General features: G+C 44.4%; 2 protein-coding genes across 6 annotated transcripts in view; both read right to left on the bottom strand.

Moving 5' to 3' along the window:
• Nucleotides 1-1,074: 1,074 nt before the first annotated feature.
• On the bottom strand, nucleotides 1,075-10,644 carry cdk13 (cyclin-dependent kinase 13). The gene is made up of 14 exons (XM_024392895.2): nucleotides 8,746-10,644; nucleotides 7,101-7,643; nucleotides 6,815-6,979; nucleotides 6,538-6,677; nucleotides 6,185-6,355; nucleotides 5,002-5,191; nucleotides 4,729-4,785; nucleotides 4,477-4,578; nucleotides 4,271-4,348; nucleotides 4,005-4,121; nucleotides 3,758-3,889; nucleotides 3,424-3,623; nucleotides 2,775-3,245; nucleotides 1,075-2,538 (listed from the first exon to the last, which is right to left on the bottom strand). The coding sequence occupies exons 1-14, from the start codon at nucleotides 9,882-9,884 to the stop codon at nucleotides 1,859-1,861; spliced, it is 4,185 nt and encodes a 1,394-aa protein (XP_024248663.1). The 5' UTR covers nucleotides 9,885-10,644; the 3' UTR covers nucleotides 1,075-1,858.
• LOC112245199 (ras-related protein Ral-A-like) overlaps nucleotides 7,351-19,566 on the bottom strand; it is a 33,210-nt gene continuing 20,994 nt past the window's right edge. For 2 of the 5 annotated variants that reach the window (XR_006080310.1, XR_002952696.2), the window contains one exon: nucleotides 13,946-14,006. The gene's annotated coding sequence lies outside the window, so the exon portion shown is untranslated. Of the gene's footprint in view, nucleotides 7,644-13,945; nucleotides 14,007-19,566 lie in introns of those variants that run through there. The other 3 variants (XR_006080311.1, XM_042308820.1, XM_042308819.1) reach the window with 3 other exon arrangements.

Below are 19,566 nucleotides of genomic sequence, written 5' to 3'. Positions count from 1 at the left end.
GTTAAAATTTCGAAGTTGTTTTGGAATGAGACACATAAAACAATGTTCACTGGTGGTGGGTACCAATATCGATATGACCAAAGCTTATCATGATATCGGGTAAAAGAGCATACATGAATGTTCCTGCAGGCACAAAACTACCTCACAGCCTACTACGGGTTTCCCATTGTATTCAAACTTTTGGGGTAGGTTAGGCCCCAAGAACATTCACACATGTCCTACTGGGTGGGTCTCTGTTGAAGGTTGTGGTTCTTAGACGGAAAACGACCCCAAACACATATCAAAAAGTAGTCAGGAATTTTACAAGAAATGCTGGACTGTTCTGGAGTGGCCAGTGTCGAGTCCATATATGAATCCCATTGAAAACCTATGCCGAGATCAGAAAACAGCAGGCCGAACTTCCAGTAGATAGGTGCAGCAAACTCATTGACAGCTACAAGAAGCATTTGTCAGCAGATATCTTGGCCAAAGCCTGTGCAACCAAGTATTACTCTTGGGTGTAGGCAGAAACATCAATATAATCTACCCTTATACTATAGTAACTACCCAGAAATAGATGTAGCAATATCAACAGCATCTGAATAGATTTCATCGTATTCAGTTTGAAATGTGTAGTTGTAGATTACTTTACAGTGGAGTATGGCTGAAGTCAGTTGTGTTTTAATGCCTATTTATCCCTCACAGGCCATCAGCCTGGCATTTGTAGACATTTCTACCAGAGTAATGACTTACACAGCTCTTAGATGAGCAAAGGGCCTTAACGGTACATCTCCAGCAAACTCTTATTCTGGGTGCTTTTCTTGACTTCCTTTCAGGTGGTTCCTGCCTTCGTCATCCATGTCTTCTTTTGGCAGCCAACCTTCCAACCAAAAATAGTATTGCATTGAAAAATAAAAACAAAACATGTCCTTCATTAGTTGATCTTCTCTAGTATGCTTTCAATTTACAAATGTTTTACATCAGCAAATAGCCAAATAGCAGTTCAGTAGTTTGTTGACTTGCACTGGTTAGTGTGTTCTACATGTTCAGTTATGATTCTTTGATGATCGACAGTCAAAGTAAGACACAAATAAAAACATTGTTGGCATTTCTTTAATAAACATGACACCCCCCCCCCCAGAAAAAAAACAAAAACATTTTAGTACAAAAAGTATTTTTTTAAGTTGGGTTACATGTCTCTTGTTTTACAATGGCTATTGGCAAAGGGCTTGTGGAAATTAAAGTGAACATGGCCTTCCTCCATCAAGTCAATCAGTAGCTATCAGTTTTACTGCAGTCACCCATGTGCCACCAGTCTTTCAGGAGCCAATCCTCTTCAAAAACAAACCAACTTCAAGTCAGGAGCCCGATCAACTGAGCCCTCCTGGTTTCAACATATGCTTGGCCCAAAATAAAAAAACATTGGTAATTTCCTAAAATTTGTGCAGATATAGCACTTAATTTCATACCTAAATTGTTCTCACCTACTTTAGTCAGTAGTGCAAAACAGTTTGCTCGGTAGCAATTAAAAGAAAGGCTTGGGTACATATTTAAAAGCAATACCTAGCCTGGTAAATGTACACTCAAAAAAGGTAAAAGCTTAATTTAAAAGACAGTAGAATACAAACAAAAAAACAATATGAAACGGTATGAGCAAAAAAAGCTCCCCCTATACAACCCCTCTTCTGCAACATACCCCACATTCCAGATACAGGAGGAATAAAATGCTTTACACAGATTTTTGTATTTATTATTACAAATCAAGTGTGCATTTCCAGATCCCTCTGGTCTAGCCTGAGAGGGTTTGGGCTCAGTTTCTTTTGAGTCCACAAGTCTGAGGTGTCCATCATACCCCACCCATTCACTATGCCACAGCCAATCAGAAGGGGAGGTGTCGTCCTCGCATGGCTGCTGAGTTCACATGTGGGTTGAAGCCAAGGGGCATAGGTGGGGCCACAGCCTGGGAAGGGGAGCTCCAGGACTGGCCCGGAAGAGGGATGGGCGGGGGAGGGGTAGCATGGTTGTAGAGGTGGATGCTGGTGGGGTTGGGCTTCCCTTCCACAGGCAAGGAGGGGCTGTGATTGTACTCAAAACGATGGTCTTTGTCACCGCTGAACACCATGCTGCTAACACCTCCACCCCTGCCTGAAGGGAAGGGCTCCTGGAGTGAGGTGGCCAGGGACCCGGTAGCCGAGGACTGCTGAGTACTGCTGCTGAACACTTCCCTCAGGTTGTGGGGGGGTAGGCCACCCCCCAACATGTGGCCCATGTAGCAGTCGCCAAAACCTACAGGAGGGAAGGGTGGAGGGGGTGGGCGGCTGTAGTCACCGCCATAGCTGGGTCCTTCTGTGCCGGGGTGGGGTGGGTAGTCTGGCTCCGGGAGCCTTCCTCCCTCACCAGCTCCACCTGAGGTTGGCATAGGCAGCAGGTGGCCCGTCTTACGCGCCATCTTCTGCCGGTAGTCCAAGTCCTCGCAGCGGGGAGGGGGCTCGGGTGGTTCAGGGGGTCTCTGGTCGGGGGGGAGGATGGGTCTGGAGGAAACTCCGCTCCCCTCGGACACTAAGGGGGAAAACACAAGACATGATGTTAGTTCAAAGCAAAGGGATAGTTCTAGTCCTACTTTGCAAGTTCGTATTCTACCATAGGGATATCCAAAATGAAAACCATTGTGTACAGAATTTGAGACAGATAATCCTACTGGATAGTTACAGCAGTGGAATACAAGTCTATACACATTATTTCTGCTGGCAAAAAATGAGGTAAAAAATGTCACAATATTCTCTATGAGTAGTTACCTGGCGAGACAGGGATAGGCTCTGGGGGCTGCTTTGGCTCAGAGGGTGGCAGAGGAGGTCCTCCTGCTGGTGCGTTTGTGCCGTCTGTATCGCCAGCTTCCTGCCTCTGCTGGGCCTGGAGGAGCTGGGCCAGTAGCATGGTGACTGCCGTCTGGGTGGCTGCCGACGCCTCCCCATCAGACTTACCCTGCGATGCCGACGAGGGATGTGGCGATGGGGGCTTGGGCATGGGGGGCGTGCGGGGTGCTCCACCTGACTGAGGGAGCTTGTGGGGCTTGAGTGGAGGGTGTGGCTCTGGAGGCCGGTCGGAGTCAGAGTGTTCTGGTGGCAGGACCTTGGAGAGCTGCTGTAGAGTCTCGGGGTTGACCTTGGCAATCTGGGCCGGGTTGACAGCGCTCTTGGACTGGCCGAGCAGGTTGAGGAGAACCGCCAGCTGTTCCTGGGTCAGCTGGGAGTTGGGGGCTTTTGAGTCTACGGGAGACAAAAAATATATATTTAAGCAATTTACTAAAAAGTACCTCTTAATTCACTCCAAGTTGTTATTAGTCGTTGCAATATAAGCCATTAAAGTGAGTGTGTAACTGATAAGGTGTGAGGCCAGTAAGGAGGGGTGACTTTGCGGTACTAGACTAAAGGCCCATTCACTCACCCAGTAGGGCTGAGGCAGCCACAGGTTGGCCTTTGAGTCCCCCAGGCGGAGGGAAGCCCTGGGGGGTGTTGCTACGACTGTCGTCTCCCAGCCCCAGCTCCTTACGGGGAGCCTTGGAGGCTGACAGCTCCTCTGGCATCTGCTTCTGCCTCCGCCGCTTCTTACTCCACAACTCATGGCAGTCCTGCCACAGGGGGAGACTGGAGGAGAGAGATGGGAAGAGGACAGGAGACAAAATGGAAATAGGGAGATCAAAGGGTGGGTCATCATAAAAATTATATTCTACAGTAATGAATCACAGACTATGAAGTAAAACGTCTTTGGCCTAACGTACTCTGGTGGGGGCATCTTGGTTGGGTCCACGTCTTTGAGGAACTCACTGCTTAGCGCCGCCTCGGCAGCGCAGCGCTTACTGGGGTCCAGTGCCAGCATGTGGTCAAACAGGTCCAGGGCAGAGGGTGGTATACTGACCAAAGAGAAAGATGAAGTGGTTAGTCAAACACAGCCAAAGGATAACAACATTATTTTCATACACCAATGATGAGCCCAATTACTGAATTCAAACAAGCAGATCGACTCACAAAGCAAACTCTTCTCGCAACCGCCGCCGGTACTGTTTCTTTGGTTTCATGGTGTTGAAGTAGGGCAGCTTGATGACATCTGGCCACACAGCGGGGCAGGGGCTGCCACAGATTCGACTGGAAGGGAGAAAAGCCAAAGGCCAGAGTAAAATATGCCCTAACAAGACTGTCCAATGAGATAGCTGAAGGTCTTTCAGACCGTTAAAAGGGATGCTGATAAGAAATTGAGGGATTTATAGTACCCTTCTCATCGGAACACAACGTACCTGATCAGCTCTAACTGGGCAAGCTCCTGATTGGCTTGGAAAATGGGCTTCTTTGTGAAAAGCTCCCCCAGAATGCACCTGATTTAAGACAAAAACAGGGTGAATGCATGATTCTCTTTATAGAACCATCTGTCCTCGGTTTAAGAATCATGAATATCAGCCAGTGAAACACCACACCTAATCAACTAAACGTAGGTGTCTCTTACCCGCAGCTCCACACATCAATGGCAGGTGTGTACCTCTCCTCCCCCAGTAAAAGCTCTGGGGGTCTGTACCACAGGGTGATCACCTTGTTGGTGTACGGTCGGCTACAAGACAGGGACAGAAAAATGTACAAGTATCAATAATATCATCATCATCATCCACAACAAAACACATTTGAGACCAATATGCTTGATGAAGCAAAACAGTCATAACCATTGGCAGCAATCAACTCTAAGCCATATCGGGACACTTACCTCTCCTCAGAGTTATAAAGTCGAGCCAGTCCAAAATCTGCCAGCTTTATTTGACCCCTGGCGTAGAGAACAGAACACAGCATTAACGTGACTTCCGACTCCTTTCTGTCAGACAATTCTACTGATTCTGCAGCGGATATAAATGGTTTTTCATTTTTGACTATCCTGGTCCCAGATCTGCTTGTGCTTTGGTGTGATAATGACCATAGGAGTTGACAAGACAGCACCGACAGACCTGGGACCAGCAGGCTAGCTATCCTGAGCAGCACTCACTTGTTGTTAAGCAAGATGTTGGAGCACTTGATGTCCCTGTGCAGGAAATTCTTCTTGTGGCAGTAGTCGAGGCCCTCCAGCAGCTGCCTCATGAAGGACTTGATGTGGCTCTCGTTGAAGTGGACCAGGCCAGACTCCAGCAGCCCCATCAGGTCGTGGTCCATGTATTCAAACACCAGGTAGAACGCACCTGTAAAAGGAGGTCAAATGCATGGAGAAACAATCTAGACACATGGTTTGTATCCCAAATGGCACCCTATTCCCTATATAGGGCACTACTTTTGACCAGGGGTTCTCAAAGTGTACCGCATCTAAAAATATTAAAACAATTAAAAATTATATATCAATATATATTTTTGTACATTTTGGCCAAGAGATCCATGGGATAAGTTTAGGGGGTATAATACAATGTAATATTATTAATCTACAATGTGTTCTTAATCATGGGCAACATGGGCCTAGGAGGCTCACAGGGATATTTTCAATTTTTGTCGACCAAGTATAAAATGTGCAACTCAAATCGGCAAACTTCTATTCCCCCAAAATGTTATTTTAAAACACAAGACACATTGCAATTTAAGCTTTAAAACAGTTAAATGTTCCCTCTGCCTCAATGCAAAATGTGTAGAATTGGAGGATATTAGCTTGAACAACTGCAAAATTCTCTCCCAATGCCAAGAGGCGGGCCTTTAAAATATTCCTTCCTAGGGCCTGAGACTTTGTTCATTTCCCAGTGCACTGCCAAAGACATAAAACTCCTTGTATGCTATTTTTATCTCACTACCTTCTTGCCCTTTGTGCTGTTGTCTGTGCCCAATAATGTTTGTACCATGTTTTTTGCTGCTACCATGTTGCTGCCATGCTGTTGTTGTCTTAGGTCTCTATGTAGTGTTGTGTCGTCTCTTGTTGTGATGTGTGTTTTGTCCTAGATTATTTTATTTTTAATCCCAGGCCCCCGTCCCCACAGGAGGCCTTTTGCCTTTTAGTAGGCCGTCATTGTAAATAAGAATTTGTCCTTAACTGACTTGCCTAGTTAAATGATTGCTATCACAAAAGGGGTCCCCGGCCCTAAAAAGTTATAGAACCTCTGCCATAGGGCTCTGGTCAAAAGTAGTGCACTATGTAGGGAATGGAGTGCCATTTAGGATGCAGAATGATAATTCAGTGGGTTTGTCATATGGACCTTTGTCGTTCTTGAAGTCCAGGGCGTCCTCCTTGTCAGTGACTATCTCCTTCATGTTGATGATGCTCTTGTGGTTGAGTTGGCGGAGGATTTTGATCTCCCTGATGGCGGTGATAGGGAAGCCCTCCTTCTCATTGTCGAGGCGCACCTTCTTCAAGGCCACCATCTCAGCTACACCACAGGGATAGAGATAAAGTAAAGGGGATATTAAGAAGATAACTTTTCATACATAATAGTTACCTTGGGCATAGAAAGACTCAAATGTTAATTTAAGAGTTTGACAAACAGATGATTCTGTTTGGTTAAAATGTTGATGGTAAAATAATACATCGTAAGCATTTAGTCGTCCTCACCTGTATCTTTGTCTTTTGCCTTGTACACCTGGCCGTAGGTGCCTTCTCCTGTGATGCCGATGATCTCAAACTTGTCCACGCACCGTTTCCCCCAATCGATCTCAGTCTCCTTGATCTCCCCAAAGCGTGGGCCGCAGATCCTGGGAGAAAGACAAACCAACCAACAAGAGATTAGGTCAAGCAGTGGTTCCCAACCCCAGGCAGTAGAGCTTATTGAGGAGCATAGGCCATTGACGTGGTAGGGTGAGACATGGAAAGTCAAGGGGCCCAGACATACTTGGGCCTGCGGCGAAGCGTGGTCTTCTTCTCGTCATATGGGCTGTGAGGGGAGGAGGCGCCTGTGGGTAGCTCGGGAGGAAGGGGCAGGTCGCTCAGGAGGTGGCGGGCCTTCTGACGCTCTGCTGGATTCTTCCCTGATAGCGATGGTAAGATGTCCTTCAAGCTGCACAGGGGAGGAAAATAAGATGAGAAGTTAGGCTATGGAAAGAGGAGGAGGCATGTATGAGTGTGAAAAAATGTACGAGTTCTCTTAATTATAAAAAAAAACTATTATGTTTGATTACCTGTCTGCTCCAGCTAAGTGCTCGAAGATGTTCGGGGGCAGGTGTAGAGATGTCAGTGTAGAGGCAGTTGGGGCAGTGACTCGTTCCTTCTCTTTGCCCTGTCCAGATGCTGGTACTTTCCTCTTGTCTCGTTGCACCGAGGGGACATCCTTCCCCTTCACATCTCTATCCTTGCTGGCCTTGGGGGGCTCTGTGCTTCTCTTGGAGGTCCTGTCTGTGGGGGACTGGGGCTGGCTCGACACAGGGGTCCTGGGGCCCTTCTTAGTGGCGTGGTTGGTTTTGGGGCTGGGTTGGTGGGAGCCTGCAGAGGGAACCTTGGTGGGAGTTGAGGTGCTACTGGAGCTCTTGGCCCGGGCAGCTGCCTCGGCAGCTTTGGCCTTCTTCTGCTTGCTGAGCTCGGCCGCCAGGCTGCTCTTGAAGGTCAATGTGCTGGGGGAGAGGCTGGAGGGTCGGCTGCGGGAGCGAGAGTGGCGGTGACGGCTGCGTGAGCGGGAGTGCCTCGAGGGGGAATACGGACTCCTGCTTCGAGACTTGCCAGATCGCCTGGAGAAAGGAGAGACACATGAATCTCTCATAGGAGAAAAGTTCCCTTTAAAGAGTGACTGCCTTTAAAAAGCAACAAATCCCTTTGAAAAAGTGTCTGTGTGGCATCGATTAGTCAGAAACAGTTATTCTAGTGTCGAAATTGACTACAAAGTGTAAGTAGGATCATTTTGGTCATAAAGTCAGTATCCTCAACAACAAAAGTAAAAAAAAGTTGGGAATATCCATGCATTATAACAGGTAAATGAAGGCTGGATTTAGATTGAACAATGTCAAATCAAATTTATTTATATAGCCCTTCGTACATCAGCTGATATCTCAAAGTGCTGTACAGAAACCCAGCCTAAAACCCCAAACAGCACGCAATGCAGTTGTAGAAGCAAGTCCATTTCTTCTCCAACATGGGGTGAATAGCAGCTGTGATTGCTTTCTATCCAATAGCAAAAACAGTGAGACAGACCTGCCCAGCAGCTCGGTCTTTTGTTTACATAAGATAACACGTCACACATTTTCTTTACTTGAGAAATACTGCAAACACCTTAGATGTCAAATTGCACAACAAACATCCTCGGCAAAAACAACAAAATTACAGATTTCTTGAGTTCTTAGATTCATTATGGTTATTTTGAGGAAGTAAAATAGGCTTCCGCGTCTAGTGTCTCATGGTTGACAAATATCATTAACCAAATGCAGAGTCGGTCAGGAAACACACCAAGAATTAAATCACATTTTTCTAATAAGCAACAGAAAAACATGTACCAATTGGTACGCTGTGTCTCTTTAAATGTTCATACTGTCTAATAAGTGCTGTTTTAGCAGACTACTGGAATGGCAAATAAACACTTTCAGTGACATTGAAGGCATCATTACAATCTGAATCACAATCTAGTAAAATAGTTGTACTAAATGCGTTTCACAAAGCTTTGCTCACTTGGGTGATCCAGATTCTGCCCTCAAATTTACATCAATGTTTCTCAGTATCACTAAATTAAAAAAAAAAAAAACATTCAATGCCATTATTTTCTCCAAGAGATTTCATAAGGTGGAGGGTAACACCTATTAATAATTCAGCCAGTGCAGTAACCTCTGATCAATTGCTTACCTTACGTCTGGACTTGGGCTCATTGACTTTCGGTATGGACTTCGTGATCGCCGACGGGTACCGTAGGGACTTGAAGCAAGTTCTCCCTGTTCGAATGGACTATGTCGGCCATAACTTGGAGACCTGCGCCAATTGAATGGGCTCGTTGGAGACCGCTTTCTTTTGTTACTCGAGTATGAACTGGGCGACTTTGAAATGTTGTAGGCACCATAGACCTCAGAATCTCGGCTGTAGTATGTTGAAGTAGGGGACAGCCTTTTGTTCCCATAACTGGGACTTCTTCTAGATATAAACTGGTTATTATAACTACCACTGGGAGACTGATATCCATAGGAATACGATTTCCCATGTGGGCTGTCTGCCTTGAAACCAGGACTTCTTCTGTAGGCCCCGAGTTCTTCACGGTCATCTCGGTATGATTGTGGTGCATCCCTGTATGCAGACGGGGGCTCCTTTTCCGAACGTGTCTTACTTTTGTGCCGTTTAGATTCCTTTTTGTCCAAAGACATGGGGGCCAAGGTTGTAGACGTCCTCTTGCCGTTACTGTCAATGTTTCTCGCACCGTCTCGGTTGTTTTTGGTGGCGCTCAGGCTACTACCACGAGATTTTGAAGTATCCCTCTCACGGCTCTGGCGTTCCTTTCTTTTCGGTTCCTTCTCTTGTCTATTCCTCTCGGACGAACCACTGATTTGTTCATCCTTCCTGAGATGCAATACAGCCCTGTCTCTTCGAGACCTTCTCTCTGGGGATGTCGGTCCGTTCATGCCTGTGAACTCAACTTCACTAAGTCGGTCGACCAAAATAGTAGCATGCGGTTCTGGTTTCGGCGAAGGGCTCCCAGAAAAGCGTTCTGATTGGGAACTCACATCGTCATATTCCACTAAAGTCCGAAGTTCACCTCTTTCAAGAGTGCCTCTCCGTTCACTGTCTGGGTCATCTGGCGTATGCCATTGTGTTTTCCCCCTAGCGTGACTGTGTTTCTTTCGGATAGATGACGACCGCCTCTTCTCCCGGTGTTTCTCTCGGTGCGGAGTAGCACCGCTTCCAGGTTTAACGTTACTGCGCCGCTCCTGTCTGGCACTTCTCTGTGTCGATGGGCTTCTTCCCCGACCCTCGCGAAACACCTCCGGGTTAGGCATTTATCAAAAATATGCGATATATACTTTTGGTAATATTAGTTGTCTTTAGTGTTATGTTGCCACACAAAACATTTGCTACAAATTAGCTAGCAAGCTAAAGCTAACTAGCTAGTCACTAACTGGTAGTGAGCTATTCCAAGCGATAATCCATCGGATTCATCAACCAAGTCCATCCAATGTTTACCTCGAGATTAATTTATGATAATACGAGAAAAATAAATCAAATCATTAGAATCCTGGTCTTCAATTCCAAAGATTTGCTAGCTGGCTAGCCAGAGCTAACTAGCTAGCAACTGTAGCTAGCTAGGCAGTGTCTCGTAATTGCATTCCATTCCATGCTTAGTGTAGCAGGCCCAATGTCTCCTGCTCGAAAGGAAATGTTTCTTGAGGAATATCGCAGCTCACATCGGCTTTAAAAAATATATCCCCAAAGTGCTGAAAATAAGGGAAAAACATTCGCTTTTTAGGACAAACTTCTTTACGCTTGCCATCACACTCCAGTTTGGACTAACAAGGAAGTAGGTGGCTAACTAGCACGCAAACCGTAGCTTTCAAACTGAAGGCCTACTATTCCGCTGTTACGTCCAATGATGTGCAGATCAGTGTTTACGTCACTACCAAAGGAAAACTCCTGACGCATAAGTTTCTCCACATTGGGAATGAAAATAGTCAAACATTAAGTAATTTTTCATTCCAAATATCATACTGCGTTACTTTGTATTACCTATAGCCAGGCCAAAATATACAACCCCTTGGATGCGCCAAGAAGTGGTCAGAGGGCGAGAGCCAATAACACTGAATGTGTGATTTTGGTTGGGGGGGGGGGTATAGCCTACATGTCATATGGGACAAACATATCAAACTATACTGAAAATATAAAACGCAAAATGCAACAATTAAATATTTTTCTGAGTTAAAGTTCATAAGGAAATCAGTCAATTGAAATGAAATAATTAGGCCCAGATTTGATTTTTTTGATTTCACATGACTGGGCATGGGTGCAGCCATGTGTGGGCATAGGCTCACCCACTTGGGAGCCAGGCCCAGCCAATCGGAATGAGTTTGGAACATTTCCAGGATTTTTTTTATTTCAGCTCATGAAACCAGCACATTACATGTTGTATTTATATTTTTGTTCAGTATAGGTATATTAACTAATCCATTGACGCTTTAATTCCGATTTTCGCCCCGCGTCACCATTTGAGTGTCAGGGGGCTAGGCACAGGGAGGACTAGATAGGCTACAATTATTATTCCTCACTAGTCAAGATTATGCAACTAAACACTGCATGAGTTGATTTCGTAATTAAGCATTTCACTAGGTCTACACCTGTTGTATTCGGCTCATGTGCCTAATACAATTTGATTCCGCCAAAACGAATGTTGGAAAGAGAACATATCCCATTAATGGGTCATTTTAGTTTGCAATGTCTACTATGAATATTACATTTAAACAAAATATTAAAATAGTAAATTTACAGCTGTGTTACATTGCAATAACAGAACAATCAGTGCAAGTCTCAGAATAAAAAGGGGTAGATTTGTTTGTAAAAAATTATAATCACTTTGTCTATCCAATAGCTCACAAAACATGAACTGAAAGGTACACAGCATTTCAATTATCGTACCCAGTAACAGTAAGATACATTAGTGTTTTTGTTAAGGATGTGAGTAAACAGACAACATAATAACTACACAACAGGTATAACCAACATCCATATTGAGATTGATTTTCAGTTTGAGAAAGCAAATCAAAGAAATATTACAAATTGAAAGTAAAAGGATATTAAAACAAGGCAATACATGTGTACAGTAAAAAATAAAATAAATAAAAACTCACATTAAAAGTTTCCTGTAGAGAAAATTCACCTGCATTCACATTACTGCAACAAAATGTAATACAAAGTCCTACATAAGTCTCACGAACCAGACCTGGCCTTGCTCAATTTGACCTGGCCCAGTCCATTGTGATTATGCCAAACAATAGGAAAATAAGTTAATAAAAACATTTGTCATTTGAGACAGAGTTACCAAGTAGGGGCTTGGACCCACACACGTGCATACACACAAACAAACAGAACTTGATCTAGGTCAGTCAGAAAACAAGGTAGCACCATGGAAGTAGATAATGGTATGCTACAGAATTCTACAAGAGGGGGGTTCTAAGATGACATGGAATTGTTTTAAGGTCATACAATGGATCATTTAGCTATTTGATTTGAAATTTTAGGAGCCTTTTAGTTATCCCCAAAAAATAAAGCATGGCAAAACATTACACTTGGCATTTACTACTATAGCCCATAAACACAAACGCAATGAATTATACATTCATAAACGACAAGACAGTACAAAAATAAATCATAAGGAATAAAGTTTTGAAGTGTCTGTCCTATATCAAGGAGATAAGAACGCTCAGGAATTAAACACATTTAACCCCTTATTTTTGTTGGCACAAAACTACCTCCATTCATTTGTATGGGTTACCTTTAGGACTGGTCCAGCGACACTTGTGGACGTCAAAGCAAAACACGGAGAACACCTGTCATGTTCGTGAGTCTACGATTTTCTGGATGTCTCCTGGTTTGACAAACAGCTCTGTAGCTCCGCCACTTTCCACTGCAGATGCGGAAGGGCGACATAGGCGGATGAAGTGGATTGAGACGTAGCCCATGCTAGATCTCTCAGGCTCAAACTGACAGATTGATGGAATTTTTTTATTATGTTATTTAGATAACACACCGGTGCATCAATAGACTTTAGGGGGTTTTAACATAAGTTATGTAAGACTGAATAGTTCAAACTATCATGGGGTGAGTTTCCCAAAAAAGTAACTCCAGTATTTCCAGATTTATATTAAAAGTAGCATTCCAGTGTTTGCAGATAATTGATTACAAAATGAGCGAAGTTTTTCTACCAATTCTTTAAAAAATATGTTAAAAAACAGCTTTGAGCAGGAATGGAGTGGGCGAAAACCCCCCCCCCCCAAAAAATCATGAGTAGACAGCTGATTGGCCAGCTCATCATCCTTTATGCGGAAATAAAAAGCTTTTTTTTTTTTTTAAACTGGCAGAAACACAATTGTGGTGGTTTTGAAGTGTTTATTCTCCAATTCATGCTTTGGCCAAAAATACGAGTATAGGCTGAGTCACGACATTATACGGGTATGAACTTTTAAAATAGATCCACTGGACAATTACTTTAAGGCTGTGTTTACACAGGCAGCCCAATTACGATCTTTTCCCACTAATTTGACCAATCAGATTAAGCTCTTTTGCCAAATCAGAATTGGACTGGCTGTCTAAGGCTGTCTACACTTGACATTTACATGCGACTTTGCCTATCAGAATATGAACATCGCATTGAAAAAGACCGGTATAGATGCACAAAAGTCGGATCCGGTCGGTCGGATCCGTCTCACCACTTCAGGAAGTGGTCAGAGACGCATGCATGTGTGAATTTCTTCTCATTCTGGACCCAATCAGGCTACTGAAGGTGCAAGCAGTGGGCCACATCAGCACTCCGCCCACAAGTTTCCAGAAAACTTGTGTTTTGGGAGAGAAGCACCTTTTTTTTCATTAAATGTTGAAGGAAATACATTCCTAGTGTGTAAGAAAGGTGTTTGCTAGCTTCAATTAGCTAGTTGGCTAGCGTTTATTAGAAAAACAATGTTTTGTTTGGCTAGAGTTAAGCTAACCTGTAAGAAATCCCTTTAGCGTTGCTAGCTACAGTACCAGTCAAACGTTTGGACACCTACTCATTCAATGGTTTTTCTTTATTTTTACGATTTTCGACATTGTATAATAATAGTGAAGACATCAAAACTATGAAATAACATGTGGAATCATGTAGTATCTAAAAAGTGCTAAATCAAAATGTATTTGAATATTTGACATTCTTCAAAGTAGCCATTCTTTGGCATTCTCTCAACCAGCTTCACCTGGAATGTTTTTTCAACAGTCTTGAAGGAGTTCCCACATATGCGGAGCACTTATTGGCTGCTATTCCTTCACTCTGTGGTCCAACTCATCCCAAACCATCTCAATTGGGTTGAGGTCGGGTGATTATGGGAGGCCAGGTCAGCACTCCATCACTCTCCAGCCTGGAGGTGTGTTGGGTCAGTGTCCTGTTGAAAAACAAATGATAGTGGGACTAAGTGCAAACCAGATGGGATGGCGTATCTCTGCAGAATACTGTGTTAGCTAAGCTGGTTAAGTGTACCTTTAATTCTAAATAAATCACTGACAGTGTCACCAGCAAAGCACCCCCACACCATCACATCTCCTCCTCCGTGCTTCACGGTGGGAACTACACATGCCGAGATCATCTGCTCACCTACTCTGCGTCTCACAAAGACATGGTAGTTGGAACCAAAAACCACAAATTTGGGCTCATCAGACCAAAGGAAAGATTTCTACCTGTAATGTTCATTGCTTGTGTTTCTTGGCCCAAGCAAGTCTCTTCTTATTGGTGTCCTTAAGTAGTGGTTTCTTTGCAGTAATTCGACCATGAAGGTCTGATTCATACAGTCTTCTCTGAACAGTTGATGTTTCATCATAGCGCGTGATGGTTTTTGCAACTGCACTTGAAGAAACATTCAAAGTTCTTTGTTTCTCTTTGCTTATTTGAGCTGTTTTTGCCATAATATGGACTTCTGTATACCACCCCTACCTTGTCACAACAACTGATTGGCTCAAACGCATTAAGGAATAAAATTCCACAAATGAACTTAAGGCACACCTGTCAATTGAAATGCATTCCAGGTGACTACCTCATTAAGGTGGTTGAGAGAATGCAAAGAGTGTGCAAAGCTGTCATCAATGCAAATGGTAGCTACTTTGAAGAATTTCATATATATTTTGATTTGTTTAACACTTTTTTGGTTAGTACATGATTCTATATGTGCTATTTTATAGTTTTGATATCTTCACTATTATTCTACAATGTAGAAAATAGTACAAATAAAGTAAAACCCTGGAATGAGTAGGTGAGTCCTGTAGCTTGCTGGCTAGTTACAAAGGTTAGCTAGCTAGTAGGCTACAGCCATCAAGTTGTGTCAGATTTATCCTGTTCCACCGTTTGCAGAATGCATACTGGCATTTGAATATAGCATGGGAAAAGGGAAACTGGACACAATGTGGACACATTTAAATGTAGTTTTAGATGCAATTAAGAACACGTCATGCATGATCAGAACTCCATGATCAAAATACAAAAGCTGAATGAACTGTCAAGTCTAGACATGGCGGGTAAGAGTTAAAGAATTGAAGTAGTCAAACGTAATGTCTGAAATGTAATGTCTATGATGAAATTCCAATAACAAGGAATTCAGTCAAAAGGAAAACACAATTTGAGGCTTAAAAAAAAGAAAAAAAAAAGAAGAGGTACTCCAAACATTGCATATAACTGTTAATCTAGGTGTGGGGATAGTCTACTTCAGGGTTTTCCCGAACTCTGTCCTCGGGACCCAAAGGGGCACACGTTTTGGCTTTTGCCCTAGCACTACACAGCTGATTAAAATAATCAGCTGTGTAGTGTTAATGCAAAAACCAAAACGTACACCCCTTGAGGTACCGCAGAATGAATTTTGGAAACGCTGGTCTACTTGTTCCCAATCACAATGGACATCAAGGCATCAATGTTAATGACAGTGTGATGACTAGAGAGGAAGAGGTGAAGTGAGAGGGTCCCCTCCCATCAATTTCTCCATGTGGGAATACAGTGATAAGCAGTCTGCCTGCCTTCCCGCTTTTGGAACAACGGCTACCATTGTTAGGGGCGCAGACAAGACCATCTCGTCATTATGTACAGTACCTCCTTATATATTATGTACAGTACCTCGCAACATCACCTTGCCAACCAGGGTAGTAGGTAGGTAGAGGAGAAGAGATCGAATCAAATGCTCGCTGTGGTAAACATGAACTTCTGGCGGTTACAGAAGCCAATGTGGCATGTTGAATACATTTTCTCCGCACGAGTTTGGCTCTAACATTTGAACCGCTTTGGCTATAAGCGATTATTATTCCCCTTTATGATGATCACAAGCCAAGTTAGAAGGGAATGTCACAAAAAACAAAATTTGGCCCCCATAAGAATATAGTTGAATAGCAATGTCATAGGAGTGGAAAGGCTGTCCTTATGGCTATGGAGTGGAAAGGCTATCCTTAGAAGGGCTCTGATAAGCCAGATGGTTTTGCGTCGGTTTGCCACAGTGTCGTGCAGTACGCCTGAATTAAAACCCAGACAGTTATATTGGTGCCATAATCTCCGAGTACGAGGTCTAAAGGGGATAAAATGCAACAGAGGTGGTTTGATGAACCATACTCTTCAAGTAACCTTGCTGGAGACTTGAATACTTGTTAGCTTCCTGAATTCATCCCAATGTGCCTTAGCTAAGTGGACTAACAGTCTTCTGACATGCAGGAGACCTGGTTCGAACCCAGTCAGTCACAAGAGCAAGATTAAATAGGGAGTGGAAAGGCTCGACAGGGCTATTGAACTACACTGCTCAAAAAAATAAAAGGGAACACTAAAATAACACATCCTAGATCCAAATGAAACAAATATTCTTATTAAATACTTTTTTCTTTACATAGTTGAATGTGCTGACAACAAAATCACACAAAAATGATCAATGGAAATCAAATTGATCAACTCATGGAGGTCTGGATTTGGAGTCACACTCAAAATTAAAGTGGAAAACCACACTACAGGCTGATCCAACTTTGATGTAATGTCCTTAAAACAAGTTAAAATGAGGCTCAGTAGTGTGTGTGGCCTCCACGTGCCTGTATGACCTCCCTACAACGCCTGGGCATGCTCCTGATGAGGTGGCGGATGGTCTCCTGAGGGATCTCCTCCCAGACCTGGACTAAAGCATCCGCCAACTTCTGGACAGTCTGTGGTGCAACGTGGTGTTGGTGGATGGAGCGAGATGTGCTCAATTGGATTCAGGTCTGGGGAACAGGCGGCCAGTCCATAGCATCAATGCCTTCCTCTTGCAGGAACTGCTGACACACTCCAGCTACATGAGGTCTAGCATTGTCTTGCATTAGGAGGAACCCATGGCCAACCCGCACCAGCATATGGTCTCACAAGGGGTCTGAGGATCTCATCTCGGTACCTAATGGCAGTCAGGCTACCTCTGGCGAGCACATGGAGGGCTGTGCGGCCCCCCCAAAGAAATGCCACCCCACACCATGACTGACCCACCGCTAAACCGGTCATGCTGGAGGATGTTGCAGGCAGCAGAACGTTCTCCACGGCATCTCCAGACTGTCACGTCTGTCACATGTGCTCAGTATGAACCTGCTTTCATCTGTGAAGAGCACAGGGCGCCAGTGGCGAATTTGCCAATCTTGGTGTTCTCTGGCAAATGAAAAACGTTCTGCACGGTGTTGGGCTGTAAGCACAACCCCCACCTGTGGACGTCGGGCCCTCATACCACCCTCATGGAGTCTGTTTCTGACCGTTTGAGCAGACACGTGCACATTTGTGGCCTGATGGAGGTCATTTTGCAGGGCTCTGGCAGTGCTCCTCCTGCTCCTCCTTGCACAAAGGCGGAGGTAGCGGTCCTGCTGCTGGGTTGTTGCCTTCCTACGGCCTCCTCCACATCTCCTGATGTACTGGCCTGTCTCCTGGTAGTGCCTCCATGCTCTGGACACTATGCTGACAGACACAGCAAACCTTCTTGCCACAGCTCGCATTGATGTGCCATCCTGGATAAGCTGCACTACCTGAGCCACTTGTGTGGGTTGTAGACTCCTTCTCATGCTACCACTAGAGTGAAAGCACCACCAGCATTCAAAAGTGACCAAAACATCAGCCAGGAAGCATAGGAACTGAGAAGTGGTCTGTGGTCCCCACCTGCAAAACCACTCCTTTATTGGGGGTGTCTTGCTAATTGCCTATAATTTCCACCGGTTGTCTATTCCATTTGCACAACAGCATGTGAAATGTATTGTCAATCAGTGTTGCTTCCTAAGTGGACAGTTTGATTTCACAGAAGTGTGATTGACTTGGAGTTACATTGTGTTGTTTAAGTGTTCCCTTTATTTCTTTGAGCAGTGTATATTCCTAAGGGGGCAAAATAATGTTTTTTTTTGTGACCTTCCCTTCTAACATGGGTATGAGCATCAGAGGGGAACAGAAAGCCCATCTGCCAGAACCTTCTGTTTACTACTTTCCTGGCTGGGCAAAGTACCAGGATGTTGGCCCTTTTTTTTAATCAATTGAGAGAACTGAATCTGAGAAATTGAATACATGAAGCATTGATTAACTACACCCACAAATGGAGCAAATGTACCTGTGTTCAAGAATGTTTTTGGGAAACGTGTCATTCAGTACAAACCGTCATGCAAAGTAGCAAAAGTTGAAACAAATTGAACACACGCCGTCAGTAGAAGATGGGGGTGTGTTCCATCAGTAAAAGATGCCTGGTTATTCTTTAAAAGTGCTTTCCTCGCAATATTAAATAAGCATGCCCCATTCAAAACAAATGTAGAACCAGGAACAGATATAGCCCGTGGTTCACTCCAGACCTGACTGTCCTTGACCAGCAAAAAAACATCCTGTGGCGTACGGCATTCGCATCAAATAGCCCCCGCGATACGCAAATATATAGGAACAAATATATACAGGCAGTTTGAAAAAGCTAGCCTTTGCTTTCCTAACAGAAATGTGCATCCTACAGCACAAACTCCCAAAAATTCTGGGACACTAAAGTCCATGGGGAATAAGAGCACCTCCTCCCAGCTGCCCACTGCACTGAGGCTAGGAAACACTGTCACCACCGATAAATCAAGAATAATTGAGAATATCAATAAGTATTTTTCTACGACTGGCCATGTTTTCCACCCGGCCACTCCTACCCTGGTCAATAGCCCTGCACCCCCCACGGCAACTTGTCCAAGCCTCCCCATTTCTCCTTTACACAAATCCAGATGGCTGATGTTCTGAGAGAGCTGCAAAATTTGGACCCCTACAAATTAGCAGGGCTAGACAGTCTGGACCCTCCCTTTCTTAAAATGATCAACCAAAATTGTTGAAACCCCTGTTACTAGCCTGTTCAACCTCTCTTTTGTATCGTCTGAGATCCCCAAAGATTAGAAAGCTGCCGCGGTCATCCCCCTCTTCAAAGGGGGAGACACTCTAGACAAAAACTGCTACAGACCTACATATCCTACCCTGAATACCACCGTACCTTCTCCGCTATGCAATCTGGTTTCCGAGCTGGTCATGGGTGCAGCTCAGTCATGCTCAAGGTCCTAAATGATATCATAACCGCCATCGATAAGAGACAATACTGTGCAGCTGTATTCATCAACCTGGCCAAGGCTTTCGACTGTCAATCACCGCAGACTCAACAGCCCTGGTTTCTCAAATGACTGCCTCACCTGGTTCACCAACTACTTCTCAGACAGAGTTCAGCGTGTCAAATCGGAGGGCCTGTTGTCCGGACCTCTGGCAGTCTCTATGGGACTGCCAAAGGGTTCTTTTCTCAGGCTGACTCTTTTCTCTGTATACATCAATGATGTCGCTCTTGCTGCTGGTGACTCGCTGATCGCAGACGACACCATCCTGTATACATTTGGCCCTTCTTTGGACACTTAACCTCCAATGCCATACAACTCTCCTTCCGTGGCCTCCTATTGCTCTTAAATGCATGCTCCTCAACCGATCGCTGC

Source organism: Oncorhynchus tshawytscha, linkage group LG29 (genome assembly GCF_018296145.1).
Source record: "Oncorhynchus tshawytscha isolate Ot180627B linkage group LG29, Otsh_v2.0, whole genome shotgun sequence".
Classification (NCBI taxonomy): domain Eukaryota; kingdom Metazoa; phylum Chordata; class Actinopteri; order Salmoniformes; family Salmonidae; genus Oncorhynchus; species Oncorhynchus tshawytscha.
The sequence above is the reverse complement of the archived record's forward strand: the minus strand, read 5'-3'. Positions and strand labels throughout refer to the sequence as shown.

Bases quoted from the DNA above. Each gene is read 5' to 3' on its own strand.
- cdk13 (XM_024392895.2), bottom strand. From the start codon at position 9,884: ATGCCTAACCCGGAGGTGTTTCGCGAGGGTCGGGGAAGAAGCCCATCG. The intron at 6,678-6,814 runs GTATGTCTGGGC...TCTTTCTCCCAG, and splicing joins ACGCTTCGCCGCAGGCCCAA to GATCTGCGGCCCACGCTTTG. The intron at 4,349-4,476 runs GTAAGAGACACC...GTCTTAAATCAG, and splicing joins ATTGATGTGTGGAGCTGCGG to GTGCATTCTGGGGGAGCTTT.